General features: G+C 39.2%; 1 protein-coding gene across 4 annotated transcripts in view; it reads right to left on the bottom strand.

The window, feature by feature from the left end:
• Positions 1-15,280, bottom strand: part of LOC118277747 (sister chromatid cohesion protein PDS5 homolog B) — a 50,016-nt gene that overhangs the window by 8,062 nt on the left and 26,674 nt on the right. For 3 of the 4 annotated variants that reach the window (XM_035596661.2, XM_035596664.2, XM_035596665.2), the window contains exons 3-15: positions 13,368-13,562; positions 12,005-12,195; positions 7,587-7,794; positions 6,190-7,236; positions 4,984-5,161; positions 4,360-4,548; positions 3,819-3,912; positions 3,300-3,483; positions 2,625-2,846; positions 2,048-2,185; positions 1,689-1,748; positions 1,332-1,491; positions 788-906 (exon numbers count right to left, since the gene is read on the bottom strand). In XM_035596661.2, coding sequence (XP_035452554.1) covers positions 788-906; positions 1,332-1,491; positions 1,689-1,748; positions 2,048-2,185; positions 2,625-2,846; positions 3,300-3,483; positions 3,819-3,912; positions 4,360-4,548; positions 4,984-5,161; positions 6,190-7,236; positions 7,587-7,794; positions 12,005-12,195; positions 13,368-13,562 — 2,985 coding nt within the window. The remainder of the gene's footprint in view (positions 1-787; positions 907-1,331; positions 1,492-1,688; positions 1,749-2,047; positions 2,186-2,624; positions 2,847-3,299; positions 3,484-3,818; positions 3,913-4,359; positions 4,549-4,983; positions 5,162-6,189; positions 7,237-7,586; positions 7,795-12,004; positions 12,196-13,367; positions 13,563-15,280) is intronic. The other variant, XM_035596663.2, reaches the window with a different exon arrangement.

The raw sequence follows: 15,280 nt of genomic DNA, 5'->3' as shown, positions 1-15,280 counted from the left end.
CACATACGGCGCATTCCAATAACCTACCGAACGGTAGATTTGCCTAGAGGTAGAATTTTGACACATTTTGTATGGAACTAATGTCAAAATTCTACCGCACGTAGGCAAATCTACCGATCGGTAGGTTATTGGAATGCACCGGTAGTAGTAGAGTAGAATACATTTGTTGCCACCCTTATATTCCCCTGAGCTGCAGACTACCTAGCGAGTTTACCGGGGCTCCGGCTCGAAAAGCAAGAGTAGGAACGAGGTGGTTTTTAGTCAATAAGAGTCTGACATTCCCTCTCACCTCGCCCAAGGCGAGAGAAGTCATTGGATCAATTTCCTCCCACAAAAAAAAAATCCTTATTATTTAGGTTTTAGGTTAGGTTAGGTACTATTTTTTAGGTTTTAGTGCTGCGTGGTCTCTGTAGTGCTAAGAGCACACTACAGAGACTACGCAGCAGGGTTCTCTAATAAATCTAAACCTTTACAACTGCGATCTCCAATCAGCTTGTCCTACTTTAGGACAATTCTCCTCTTATGTTTATTGCAAATGTGTAAAGCATTAACTGCTAAAAGAAAACTGTTGAAGGCAAATCCTCCGCTAAGCATCGGTGACCAGTGTCCGACGTGGCGGTTAACATGTAAAGTAAAAACGTTTAGTTCTCACATCACCTAGCTTTAAGGTATCCATCTCCAAGTCATCATAACAAATGACTAAGTTTGATTACAGAGGATGATCAATATATCAAAACTAGTCTGATATAATATAACGTGTAATAAAGTAAATAAACAGTGTGCTTACCTTAAGTTGCGCGACGTTATCGTACGCAGTGAAGCTGGGGTCGTGTGTGAGGATGGGCACCGCGAACACCAACATGTAGTCCGGCAGGATGTGGGGCAGTTGGCTCACTGCACGCTCTACTGTAGGGGAGGGAACAAAAATACATTATTATTTCATGAATATTAGCATCATTGCCGCTAGCAACATAAGTTACCGCGGCCTCAACTCGAAGCAGGAGAAGGAATGGGGTGGTTTTTAGTCAGTAAGAGTCTGACACTCTCACACCTCACCTAAGATTGGAGAAGTCATTTTATAATTGCTCCCATCTCAAAAAGCCCTGTCACATATTACATCAAGTAAATCACGAAATTTCATTAACCCGTGATGTGCAGGAACGCAGATCTACGCGAGACAATGTACTTTCTGTTGCGTGGAAGCTAGTAATGATGCGTCTGACTCTTTCTCGTTTGGAAGACATTGGAGGAGACTTAGGCTTATGTCAAGTAGCGGACATTTTGTAGCTAATATGATGATAATAGTAATGGCAATGGCAATGGCCACGTACCCTTGGTCCCGACGGTGATGTTCCGCACGTACTCCCTGCGGCGCACGACGTCGGCCAGCATGTACTGGCGCACCAGGCTGCGCACGCGCCGCTCCGGCTCGCGCCCCGCCAGCGCGTACATACCCATGAAGTCCAGCGGCAGGCACTTGTTCGGGATACCCTGCGGGACACACATAGTGTTTATTTGGAAATATATTGATGAAGAATTGTAATAATAACATGAAACTTTTGTTCAACAAAATCGTTACTAAGGAATAAATAATCATTAAACGTCTGTGAGTGCGGCATTTTATTGAATTTTAAGTCAAAATGTAAGTAAACACAACATTTTATATAACAATTTAAATAAAAAATTACCTTTGATAATCCCTTATGTAATTTCGTGGCAAAAGCTTCTCTGACTTGTGGTACATCGTCCTGAAATCACAATAGATTTTTTAATGTTTAAATAAACTGAAAATTTCATCTACAGCCTTTAATTGTCTCTATATATAAAAATCAATTGCTGTTCTTTAATCTCGCTAAAACTCGCGAACTCCTGGTCCGATTTGGCAGATTTTGGTCTTGAATTATTTGTGCAGATCTGAACCTGCATCTTTACACCTTCTAAATCTTTTAAACCACTCTTAGGGGAGTGAGAAAAAATGTTGAAGGCTATACAAAGTTTGCCAGGCTAGCTAGTAAGCTTATAAAAATCTCTATAATAGAATACTGACCACCATCAAATGTGAGAGGTTGTAGAACTGTTCCGCAGTGAACTGGTCTCCCACTCCCTTCTGTTCACATATCTTCAACATGGCGGCGCCGGCGGCCAGGCGGAGGTGCGCCATCTCCGCTTTTGATAGACGGTTTTGCTGCAAATAAGGAAACATGTTATGTGTATGTAATATTAATGAAACATTGGCAAGATGTCTCAATTTCTTCTAGATAGATGAGGTAATTTCTATAAATTGGAATCATAGTCGGCGAAGCCGTTTATTATAAATAGCGTTATAATAATAGCATTCATATAATAATATTAAAGTGAGTACTGGACTAATTCTTCATAATTTTCTCGCTTTACACTATAATACTGATATTATCATCATTTTATTCTTATACTTTATATTTCAAATTAGGTTAAATGCAGCGCTAGAGTTTCTTTTACGTGCCTAACATGAAAATAAAACAGTATTTTGTAAAAATTAATTCCTATTAACAAGGAAACCATTTTAGCAACCGCGTCTCGAACGACCCTACTTATAACGCTGCCTTTAAAGATGAAAGGTTAAATTACAAACAACACATGCTCACCTGTAACAAATCTCCTTTATGTACGATGAAAGCGTTCAACATCCTGAAGGTCTTCTGCGCGGACAGTTCATCCTTCTTGAGGCCGAGCAACCACCGCGCCATACACTTGAGACCCTCGAGTTTGCAGCGTGTCTCCTCAGGCAGGTCTTCCTCGGAGCACCACGGCTCGTCCGGCACTGATGTACTGGACCCACCCTCGCGGACTAGCAGCTCTTTTACGATCTACAATGGATTTGGAGCATAGTAAGTAGGTTGTAGAATGGAAAATGTAAACTTAGAAGTTTAACTGCTGCACTTAGAGACATTTAATGACTACTTGAAACTATTCCTTGGTAACGATTGTGTATCGAAAATAATTGTTAAGAAACCTTTAAATGACTGAAAACGGCGGTTAGTTATCTAAGATTGTTAAGAAAACATTAAGTCAAAGTTAAGTTACTTTCCTAGACACAGCATTTAACGAGAAACTTTGGTTTGGTAGACGAGCTTATGACTGCTAGACCAATGAAGCAGTCTAATAATGTAGTGTTTCCTATTTTGTTTATCATTAGACATTTTCACCGATCTAATACAACAATTTTAACACAAAAATTATTGAAAATCGCATTAAATCCCCATAAACATAACATTTAACTTTTAATTTTCAATACAAACACTTATACAAGACACAGTTACCTTTCTGGAGACAATATTCTTGATGTGCACGGGGAAGTTATCGGGCAGGTTGTGCGCGATGTGGCCGAGCGTGACGATGGCGGTGCGGTAGTGCTCCGAGTGCGGCGACAGCGTCGACTTCAGCGTCTCCAGGATCTCCGTGAATATCTGTGTCCTTTGCTCCGGTACGTTCACGAATAGACATCTGTGGGACACGTTGTATATTTATTTAATTAATTGGAGGATTTATTACCATCAGGTGAGATAGCCGCTAAAGGTCGACCCATTAAATGTAAAAAATAAAAATAAAAAAAATGGAATCTTAACACACAGTATGTTTTTAATTACATTATTACATGTGGTAATTCTAATTCGGTAATTTTAAATTAATCCCTAATTTTTAAATCATGATTCCTTATTTTTACTATAATTTCAAAACTCAATCATATTTTATAGACCCAGGGATGGTTGAGGACTGCATATATTTTTTATCCCACTAGATTAAGTAGAAAAGGTAGTCATCAAAGTTTGTCATCATACCTGACGGCGTTCTTGGCTTGTTTCGGTGTGCCGACCTCGGCGTATGCTTTGCACAATGTGATCAGGCGCGGGAATAAAGCGGGACACGCTTCACCTGTAATCAAAGCTCAATTTTAATAACTCTGATCATATTGTCAATATTACATAGAAAAGACGGATGATAAATGTATTATACCAAGAAGTATTTTTAAAAGAGGACAAAACTCTACAAACATTGGTAGGTAATCAATACTTTATGAATCACATGTGGTAGAATCTTTCAATATGCTGACGCTCAAATACTGAAATGCAACTCAATTTTAAGTTGTACTTAAATGTGCTATCTCTGTCATTTTATAAAGAATTGATAGTGACAGAACCAGTTTTGAGAGCGTCTTAAAATTGAGTTGTGTTTGAGTATTCGGACATAAATAACTTAGTTATAAAATAAGTAATTTTACATGATCTTTAATTTGCAAGTCTCATATATTTTCAATCTAGATGAGTTCAGCATTTATTAAGTAACTACTCAAAAAAATTACAATAATGATATTGTACTTACTGAGCGGCCTATATTTTCCTAGGAAGGTGAGTGCGGCCAGTATATGCGGCGCGATGGACTCGTCGTCCAGCTCCAGCAGCGACGTGAGCCGGTTCAGGATGTCTTCGTGGAGGAAGTGCGAGGGGAACACGAACGATAGCATCACGAGCAGCTTGAGACCACGCTCTGCTGCTTTCTTCTCGTCAATACCTGTGGGAAGGATTGTAAATGAATTAATTCGTGTTTAACAGCGTTAGTTTTTTCTCGTTCTAGAGCGTCATCAACAGACTTGTAAACATTTATGAAGATCAATCAATAGTTTAGTTAGGAATTCGTGTTGCAATTCCGACTTTTTACCAATAACATGTTGAGTCATTAGACCCACACTTGAAATAATGACAAAGAAACATTTTATTTTATCGACAACCGAATCATAGCACCTATATTTAGCAGCCGTGCTACCGACCATCTGACTAATGACGATGCGGTACAACTAAACTACATAAAAAAGAGCGTATTCCTTTCTGAAAGGCCGGCAACACACCTGTGTCTCCTCTTGTATTGCGAGTGTCCATAGACGACGCTGATCGCTTACCATGAGATGACCTATCCATCCTATTCCATCATAAAAAAAACGCTACATACCACACTCCTCAGCCATAGAAGCGTCGGTTCCCTTGACGGTGGCCTCGACGTACCCGACGAGTATGAGCAGGGACTCGTGGTCTATCATCACGGAGCTCACTCGCTCCAGCAACATCTTCACTGTGTTGTAGTACAGGTTCGTCATCACCGGCTGACCGAGCTTCTTCAGTACGTTTGACTGGGGAAAGGAATTTAGTTTAACTTTAGTATGGTATTTTGTACACTATTACATCAGTATTCTTAGTACAAGTTTGCTTTACGTTTAAAGTTAAAGTAATCGAAACGGAATCGCATTTGGCGCTCTGATAGGCTCTTAGTACGACATAGTTTTACGTTCATCGAGATCGAAACGAGAGCGGGTCCGGCGCTCTGATTGGTTAGTCCTCGTTTCGTTTTCGTTCAAGATAAAGCAAACTCGTACTAAGGGTACAAAGCGCCGGACGCGCTCTCGTTTCTATTACTTTAAACGTAAAGCAAACTGATGCTAAGGGGTACAGATTGAATTTCAAAATGTGGAGATTAAGGCAAATCCTCTCGTGTAGAGAAGGTTCATAGTCCCTCAGACTGTTGTCGATGTGTTAATTTTAAACAACAAGTTTGAATATATAAATTTTAATAGGATTCAAAATTATTGGAAATAGCCCTCAAGAAACTATGCGTATAACGTATAACGTGCAACAATATCAATACTAAACGAATTGTTGTAGATCTGAAATATCGCAGTCCACCTGTAGCGTATAGCAAGTGGGTCAGTGGGCGCTAGCTACCTGGCTAGGTCATCTGCCAGATAATACAATCCAGCTTAGTGGTACTTAATCACATTACTGACTATACAATAATATATTAAATAGTAATGCTATGTGAACGTTGAAGAATTGTAGTGTGTGAGTCCTGACATTGAAAGGGAGTTGTTTATTTCAATCAGTGTCCACCATGAGTTTGAAGCAATAGTCTTTGTCGATAGTCGCTAGCAATGACGTAAATTTTATTTATGGCATGGTTTTTCGCGTTCCATTCAACATCTAACTGTAACGGCCACACTCAGAGTCATTTAATGATTACTTAACCTAGTCCTTAGCAATTGTTTTCGGAACATTAAATGTCTCTGAGATCGACCGTTACAGTTAGATATTGAATGGAATGCATACATAAAATGCCTTATTTTTATTTGTTACAATTAAATTAAATAACATGAATGCTACTCACTGTAGTACGAACGCAGACCTCGCAGCTCACATTCGGGTTCAGTATGGTCTCCATTCCCTGCAGCAGCTCGGGCGCCTGCTTCATGTGCTGAGAGAACTTGTTCAAGAACTCCTGGGACTTCACCGACTCCGGCAAGAACTTCGAACTTATATGTAGAACCTTAGCTATCATCTCCTTTTGCACGGCCGGCGTCGGCGGCTTTCTGTGGAGCTCTATCCACTCGCCCACCGTACGCCGCACCACCAACTGGTGTTTCTGTAGTTCTATAAAGGCTTTCGTCGCATTATCGTCTACGTTTGACATTAAATAAAACAGTTTCTTCATACGGATCGGAGCCGGCAATGTGTAGGGAACGAGGGATGTGTTCAACAGACGTTCGACGAGGAGTCTGTCTTCTAAAGCTGTCATGTAGTAACCGTGGAGGATTTTATCTTTGATCCATTGGACTGCTTTCTCTGTGGCCGGCGGTACGCTCTCTTCTGTTAAGAACTTTTTGTAGATGAGTGCTAGGCCGGACATGGCTTCTTTTCGAATTTTGAATTTCTTGTCTAGTGTTCTTTCGCGAACGAAGTGGAGGAGGTCTTCTGACTCAGCGACGGCTTGGAAGTCTCTCTGTGCGGTCGCTATGATGGCCATCACGACCTCGTAACGCACTTGTTCGTGTGCGTCGTGTTGTCTTAGCTTTAACGTTTCTGTTATGTCTTTCCTCAAGTCAGGATGGTGTACTAGGAAGTGCATGCAGTACTGCACGCATTTGATTCTGATTGGTACCGAGATGTCGTTGAACCGGCCGAGGAAGGCCCGCCATAGTGCGGGGTACTGTTTGGCGAGCTCGGAGCCTGGTTCCGAGAACATTCTCGCAAGGAGTGCTACACCGCTGAGCCTCTCTGGGAACTGTGCGGACTTTAACTTGCACTCCAGCTGTGGTAGTACTGAGAGTAGGAGGGAGGGGCAGCATTGATATAATTCGTAGATAAGCTCGTACACTTTTGAGTATATGAGAAGATTCTTCTCTTCTTTGCCGAGGATCAACACGTGGTTGAAGAACTGTGGAAGGAAAATAATTATTAAAAAAATAACTAAAGAAAAAATATCTCAAAAGTCTTACTAACTCTCAAAGAAATGTTGCAGCTTAAAGAAAACAAATACAATTTCCATATTTATCATTTAAATTATGAGCAGACTGGTATAATGAGGCCCTAAATAAATGTATTATAATCATGATACTCATATAAAGCCCGCTTTCATGTTTACGAGGCAATTATTTCATTAAGTGGCCTGTACTATGTAACACGTTCAGGCGAACAACTTTATGAAATTGGACCAAAATAATCATATTTGCCGTGCAATTTTCAACATTACACCTGTAAGAATAAAATTAAATTTAGATTACTTACAGCTTGAATATAAGGTTCAAGTGTCTCGCTGGTTTTGACGATCAGTTCCTTAGCGAGTGAGTACGCGTATTTGTGGTCGCGTTTGTTCGGCTCCACCAAGTTCATGAGGATCACGTTGAGAAGCTCGTTGGAGACCACGTCAGACTCCGTGATCAGCGGGCATAGGACATCCAGCATGAAGGATTTCACCTTTGTGGAATGTTCCGTGCTGAGGACAAAAGATAAGTGTTAATTATTTCCAAAAATAATATAGAGAGTAAAGAAATATGCCCGTTAAGTTCGGCAGAGTTGCACATCAAGTGCAATATCAACTTTTCATTAGTTATGTTTTGAGTACATAATAAAGATTGAGCTTTTAGACTAGAACCAAATTCATCGATAGCTGAGCTTGTACTTTTAAACTACAGTTAACATGCAGTAAGTATCATTACTAGTGTGTTTACCTACAGGTGTAGGCACTACATATACTACACACCCTTTGAAGAACAAATTATAGCGCAGTTTTTGTATACCATGCCGGTAGCAAAAATCACACGGCCTACCCATGGTTACCGTGGCCTGTGAACGCTTTCAACACTACGGGCATTACATGCGCGATTCCGACCCTTAAAATCCTATCTACATACTGATGGTATATACGTAAATGGTATTGTATCGTATATTTTGTTTTCATTTAGTACAAAAGCTACACGACTATACATTTCTTTAAGTTACACAAAAGCTCATGATTAATATACTGTATTCCATTACTATGCTATATGTTTTGTACATTAATATAGACTATAAAAGAGATTTGGCAACCGATACACCTAAAATATGATTCACTATACAAATGAAAACGCGACCAATTACAAACTATATACAACTAACAACAGTATATCACTCCATATTCAAATACGAATTAATTTACCTACACAGCAACAAATACCTAATTGAACAAACGTAGCATCCCACACTGCATACAGAAGCCGTATGTATACATAGCAAAATAATTCCACAAACGAATATAATTTCTATGTAGAACGTTTCAAAGCCGCTTTTCCCGTGAAAGCCCTATTAAGTTGTGAGGGAATGTTTCTAGAACCTTCCACAAATGAAGTAGATCGCAGATAAAGGTTTTATTCCGAGAACGCAGATATTTATATAAGTGAAATGAATAGTGCTCGCTGGAACAAAGGCTTTCAGCGATGTACATGTAATAAATCTGTTGTTTTGCAATAGAAAAGCTTGGGGTACGTTTATTTTAATATAGTGAACATGTTTTAAGTGCAATTAATATAAAAATACATATGTTCACATTGTCTCCTGATGCCTAAAGGTATGATTGCCTTCCCCTTCAAAGAGAATTCTCCCTTAATCCCCACGAATAGCAAGCGACTTGGGGATCGAAGTTAGGTCATCCAAGGTCAAATTGAAAGGTGTTACCTACATCACTTAAACTGTTCGCTATTTAGGATTTTGGCAATACATGACGAGTGACAGACAGAACAGAAGTGACAGAAGTCGTCCATAGACGCGCCTAGTCCTCCTTTTCTTAGGGAGCTTTACTATCTGTTCCCTAAATAGGACATACCCGATTCCCAGGCTCAGAGAGTGTGGCTATAGAGTGATTCGTCATACATAAAGTGCAGTTTGCACGTTATTCCATACATCTACATAACAATCAGGAACAATAAAGTTCGGGGCGCCTTATTTTAATTCGAAACAATTCTAGAATTTTCCACACGTAGTTTCGAGCTTTTTTGTCTCCGTCGCCATGGAAACGGAATGTAAACGAAATTCATTCCGCCCCTAGTGTTTTGTGGAGAGCAAACGGCAGTCGCACCACGTAAAATATTATTAAGTTAGTGGAATTTGTTTAACAATTTCTGTGTACACGGAGAATATTTCTGTAATAGGCGATAGAAGGTTTAGAATTATTGGTTATAGTGACAATGACAATGTCAAAAATTAACGTTTGTATAAATCTTTTGTGAATAATTTTCCTTTAGTAGATGTTAGTAATATCATAGTCAATTTCCCTGTGGATAAATCAAAAGAAAGTACAGTGTGTGACATAATTACATAAGTATCGGAAATAATTGCACAGTTGACGCGGTGTCTAGGTAACTGGCAGTCGTGCAACGAGTCGCGGGTTCGCAACGCAAGCAACTCTTAGTGTGATCCACAAATAATTATTGTTGTTCCGGGTATGGATGTCACGTGAATGTGAAATAGTATATTAATAAACGCACCCACAAAACAGGGGTAACGTTTAAAAAAATAAAAACATCTGCTGTTTCATTGATAAACATTTAACAAGTAAGTCTTATCACAAGTTTATGGTATGACATTACATATGTACAAATTAGTATTACATAATGATAATTTGCATAAAGTAACTAGTATTCACGAACACCGTCAACTACATATCAGATGTAATGATTGAGATAACTTCTTTCGTGTAGAGATATTATATTATTATCTAGAAAGAAAAATAAAACATTCGTGTAAATCAGCGATAACTACATAATTTGTTTGTTTACTTTACTTTTGCAAATAAAGTATAAATAAATAACTTGAGTCATGAGTTTTATATTAAAAAAATTTGGCCTCCATACTAGAATCTTCTCCTGCCTCTTGGGTGCGTTTACAAACAAGTTCACATGCAGATGACACCCAGACCCGAAACAACAATTTGTGGATCACATAGCTGCTGGAATCGTACCCGCGACACGTTACGCGGCAGCCAGATGCCCAGCCACTAAACCAACTTTGCAGTCAAGATTAATTAAGATTAAACGTTTGGTAAAATGTAAATTAAGTACCGTAAATTGATTGAACGATTAAATTATCTGTAGCGATTAATTGATTTTCCAATTACCGGCCCAAATAGCTTTGCGAGCTCAGGCTCACTGAGGCACCGGACCCGCTCGGATTTAAACCTTCCCCAAAAATCAGTTTAACCGTAGTTAACACAGCATGAAAATCCGTTCAAAACTTATTGAGTCAACATCGCGAAAGTTCACAAACAGAAAGACAATAGAAACCATAAAACGGAGGTGTTTATTTAATAGCAATCATTGAAGGGGTATTTTTTTGAGGGGTGAAGTCATCGAATGACTTATCCCGCCTTGAGCGAGGCGAAAGGGAGAGTCAGACTCTTACTGACTAAAGACCACCCTGTTCATACTCCTGCTTTACGAGCCAGAGCCCCGATAACCCGCTAGACAGTTCGCAGCTCCGGGTCAGATTGAAGGCGTATAAATAATAACTTTTTAATTAAGATGAGTCCTTTAGCTGTTGCAAACATCCGATCCGGATGAAAAGTGTCGAGTGTAAGCGTTCGAGTTCAAATATCCGGTTGTATCAAAGATCTCAGCTATAAATTGCTATACAGTAACGGAAACATGTTGAACCTTCCAATTATTTATTGAGGATCAATTATTTTGTAACATGGTTACAGAATAAGCTAGTATAAACTGACTGTTGAATGTGCGGAAAGATGCCTACATAGCGAGACTATGTTAAACTGGTTTTGAGTAGGTTGGTATAGTCAAGTCATAATATATGTATAATAAACATGTAAATAAAATCTCCCGATCGATTTCGGTCATGGTGGCTGTCTAACTAAGCTAGCCCAAAACGCAGGAGATATTATAGTTCACAAGTGTTTGTACAAACACAGGTGGACTCTCTGAGCCCGATGGGACGGCAGGCAGATTGACACGACCGGAGAGAGGTCAGTCACAGGACCAAGGGCTTTACGTGCTTTCCCAGGCACAGTGGTAAAACACCGCTGAACTTCCTGACTCCGGGTAATGTAAATAATGGTCATTTTACTCAGAAAATATCATTACTTGCACAGCAGCGGGTCCACCACCACTGCGCCAACCGTACAGTCAAAGTAGGTACATGTAATGTTCTATTGGCACAGCAACCGAGCAGTCGGTTATATTACGTGACACGCGTTTAAGCACGCAACATTTGTTTACAAGACTTTTTTCCGGGTCTGCGTGTTTAATTGAATAAAGTACAAGACAGAATTTTATAGAGAAAAGAGAATTCTCCATCAATTTTGTTGCCAAGATGACTAATGAACCGCACTGTCAAAACATTTGTCTTACTTGGCTCATCTTGGAGGCTACCTCAATGACAAATACCTAAGCGAGTGAACAAATTAGGCTTACAATTATAAGATAATACATAAAACTGATATTTTTTATGGAATAGATTGCAAACGACCAGACGCGTCACCTGATGTTAAGCGATCAACGTCGTCTATGAACACCCGTAACACCAGAGGAGACACTGGTGCGTTGCTGCCCTTTTAAAAAGGAATGTGCTCTTTTCTTGAAGGTCGTATCGGTTCGGAATTACCGCCGACGACAGCTCATTCCACACATTCAAATACTCAATAAAAAAAAATAGGTACTTACTTGACAATCTTGAACATGAGCGAGAAGAGAGCACAGAAGATCTCCTGGCAGTCTTCCAGCTCGAAGCACATGTTGAAAGACTTCACATATGCGAGGTTCTCCAGCAAATAGAAGTAACGTTTGAACGCCGGATCTTTTGGGTCGCGAAGACCATTTAATTGGTTGATCAGGAACAGGAATATTGTTTTCACCTATTAAAAAATGATATAAACTTTTAGAAATCTGACTTGGTAATATCTTTCATACTGTCTTCTTGAAATCTACGATTGATAGCGTTATTATAATACAAACTACGCTGCTTTATCATTAAAAGAGTAAGCTTGACTGTCTAAGGTATAACACGTTCACTTCATATTTCGTCAGTTATGCAACTTTGTATGGAAACTAAATGTTTAACTTTAGTAGCTTAACAGACTTGTTACTAAGACTATGCTTAAAATAACATACCCTATTATTATACCAAAAAAACAGGCAGAATACGTCTTCAAAAATCATATTAACTAAGTAGGCAAGTTATCAAAAGTTACTAAGCGCTAACTCGCGATATCCAATTAAAGTTAAAAGTTTTTCCTTACTCGCGAATCGTGTTAAAAGGTTTCCCCGAGTTTTCCGTGCGTCCATATTCATGAACATGAATAAATATCAAAGAACTGAAACGGCTCGATGTTTTGTGCGATCTTTTACGGAGAAAATATGTGCGTATGTAAAATGAATTGCTATATAAAATGAATAACTTCTAGTACAAAGATGTATGTTGGAAACCTTCGCATTCTTAGTGAAGTATGTGATTATGTTGCGTGGAGTTACAAATTCGTTCACTGTTTTAGCAATATCTAATACACAAGTTTATTAATTTTGTCAAATGTGCGTAATGAAGCAAACGTAGCTTAATCAAGGAGTGATTAGTCAGCGCAGTTGTAATTAAACTACATACTCACCTACTTGGTTCATAAGACGACTTATCAAGTACCCATTAGCTGTTGTTAGCAACTAACTTTGCGTGTTAATTTTGTTAAGCAAACACGACGCGAAACACACATTTTGTTAGGACAAATGAAAGCCTTTAAGCTTACGCCGTCCTTAATCTACGTCTGAGCCTTCCATCCAGATTAGTTCGTCAATGTATGCATAACTGGCTACCAAACACATAGACATCTAAACATTTTCTTCAATTAATTATTAATATTGGCTTATTCATGTAACCGGTAGCAGCGCGACAATCGTCGCGTCGTTCTGGCAAGGTTTGAAACTAGTCGAGTTCCTCGTGAAACAGTTACATGAGTAAGCTGATAACATAATAATTAATTTAGTATGTCTCACAAAAGTTATAATAAAATTATGTTCTTCAATATCAAGCTCTCACCTGTTCCTGATCTTTGTAAGGTGCCTCCGGAGCGTAGACTCGGAGTACATCAGCGATGCAGCACGCGATGAGCAACTGGACATCTCTGGAGGGATGTGTGAGGAAGAACTCGTCGGCCAGGTGCAGCGCCAGCGGTATGTACTGCTGGTACATACCTTCATCTTGGCCGAGACCTTGTAACGTGTGGGCTAGGACCTGTGGGCAAGAAATAATGACATTATTATGATGGTTCTTTTTAGAATAGTATCAAGTTTCCAGAAGCTAGGAATTAGAATAAGTTTCGAGATAAGTAGAATGGGAGTAATGTAGTCAGCAAGAGATGCAGATTCACCTTTTAATCGAAAACTCAATATTACCGTAATAATTAAAGTAAGAAGATTTATTTTTAACACATTGAACGCCGTGGTGGTCGCCGGTGACCGACGTTAGCGGAGGATTTGCTTTCAACAGTTTTCTATTAGTGGAGTGCCTGGAGCATTCAAAACCGAAAAACCTCGGATTAGAGTTACAGTGAATGAATTAATATGATCGATGTGGGATATTGTTTTTTAAACTATAAATTGCAATGTTTACCCAAAATTTTTTTGTGCACTCCAATTTTTTATTGTTTAAACAAATTATTATAAAAAAATAATGTTTGACCTTATATTTTCACTTTAAACAGTATTTTTTTTTATTTATATGTTAAATCTTACCTGAGTAGACATATAGGAACATTTTTCAAAGATACCTGTGTATAAAAATAGCAGTATCTCGAACAGGTAGAAAAACGTGGAGGGGAGAGCGGAGCGACAGCTGCTATGTACAATGGAACTTCTTGGCCAGTTTAATTATAAATGAAACGCACTTTATTGTGTACATTGAAAAAAATACGGTAATTAATTATGACTAATGAAAAGAAAAAAAATATTTGTACAAAATCTGTTTATTTAAATACATATATTACATGGTTGTCTACATCAAATATTTTCTTCTACTTCATCTATTTGTATAATAGGTGAAGTATTGGAACAACTATTTCCGCTGCACTGTAAACATGATACACTGCAGTATAAGCTACACTCGCGAGCAACCAAATCGACTCATCCTACATGTGCGCATTCGAAGATGTTTTCTTAAAAATATACTGAATTGCTTTTAAAAACCGATATATTATTAGAAAGCTTACAACTTCTGCTTTATATTGGTACCATTATTATAAAAATTGTATCAGTACTTTTTAAAATATTTAACTTAATTCAGCGGACTAGAGTATTTGCTCACTACGACTCCAACAAGTTATAACACAAACTACCCCTATAAAACCTCCACATTAAGGTTAACTTTATCTGTGGCTTATCGAAAGTTGATCGTACACATCTCCGCAAAAACGCTTCATTTTATTTCCAAAAATTTTGGATACGACACCAGAAGAAGCCGCTCAAGTCGTTGCTCTACTGGAACAAGGACTAAGTCAGCGAAGAGTTGCTGCTCATCTGAGTTTGAGCCAATCTGCAGTATCAAGAGGGTACAGGTAGTATCAAGATACTAGTGCTTTCAATCGAAGACCAAGAATAAGCCGCCACCGGTCCACCTCGGAGAGAGACGACCGTTTTATTATTTCAACTTCACTACGAAATCGTCACTTAACCGGTGTCGATGTTCAACAGGAACTCAGAAGAGTTCGAAGAGTGGCTGTCAGCGAGTGGACAGTACGGAGACGGTTGGAGGAAGCCAACCTCACCCCTAAACGGGGAACACCTGGCCAGTTCGCCCGGCGTTCCGTACGACTACCGTGCAGACACATTCTGCATTCGGCAGTTAATAAGACTGGCCTCCATTGTTCTATGCTCCAATCGAGGTGTTCTCGGGCAAATTGAAAGCGCGCTTGCCGATGGCGGGTCGTCAATTTCGGGCCTGTGGTAGGCCGTTTA

This window comes from Spodoptera frugiperda, chromosome 10 (assembly GCF_023101765.2).
Source record: "Spodoptera frugiperda isolate SF20-4 chromosome 10, AGI-APGP_CSIRO_Sfru_2.0, whole genome shotgun sequence".
Classification (NCBI taxonomy): Eukaryota; Metazoa; Arthropoda; class Insecta; order Lepidoptera; family Noctuidae; genus Spodoptera; species Spodoptera frugiperda.
Note: the sequence above shows the minus strand (reverse complement) of the source record. Positions and strands in the feature narration are given on the sequence as shown.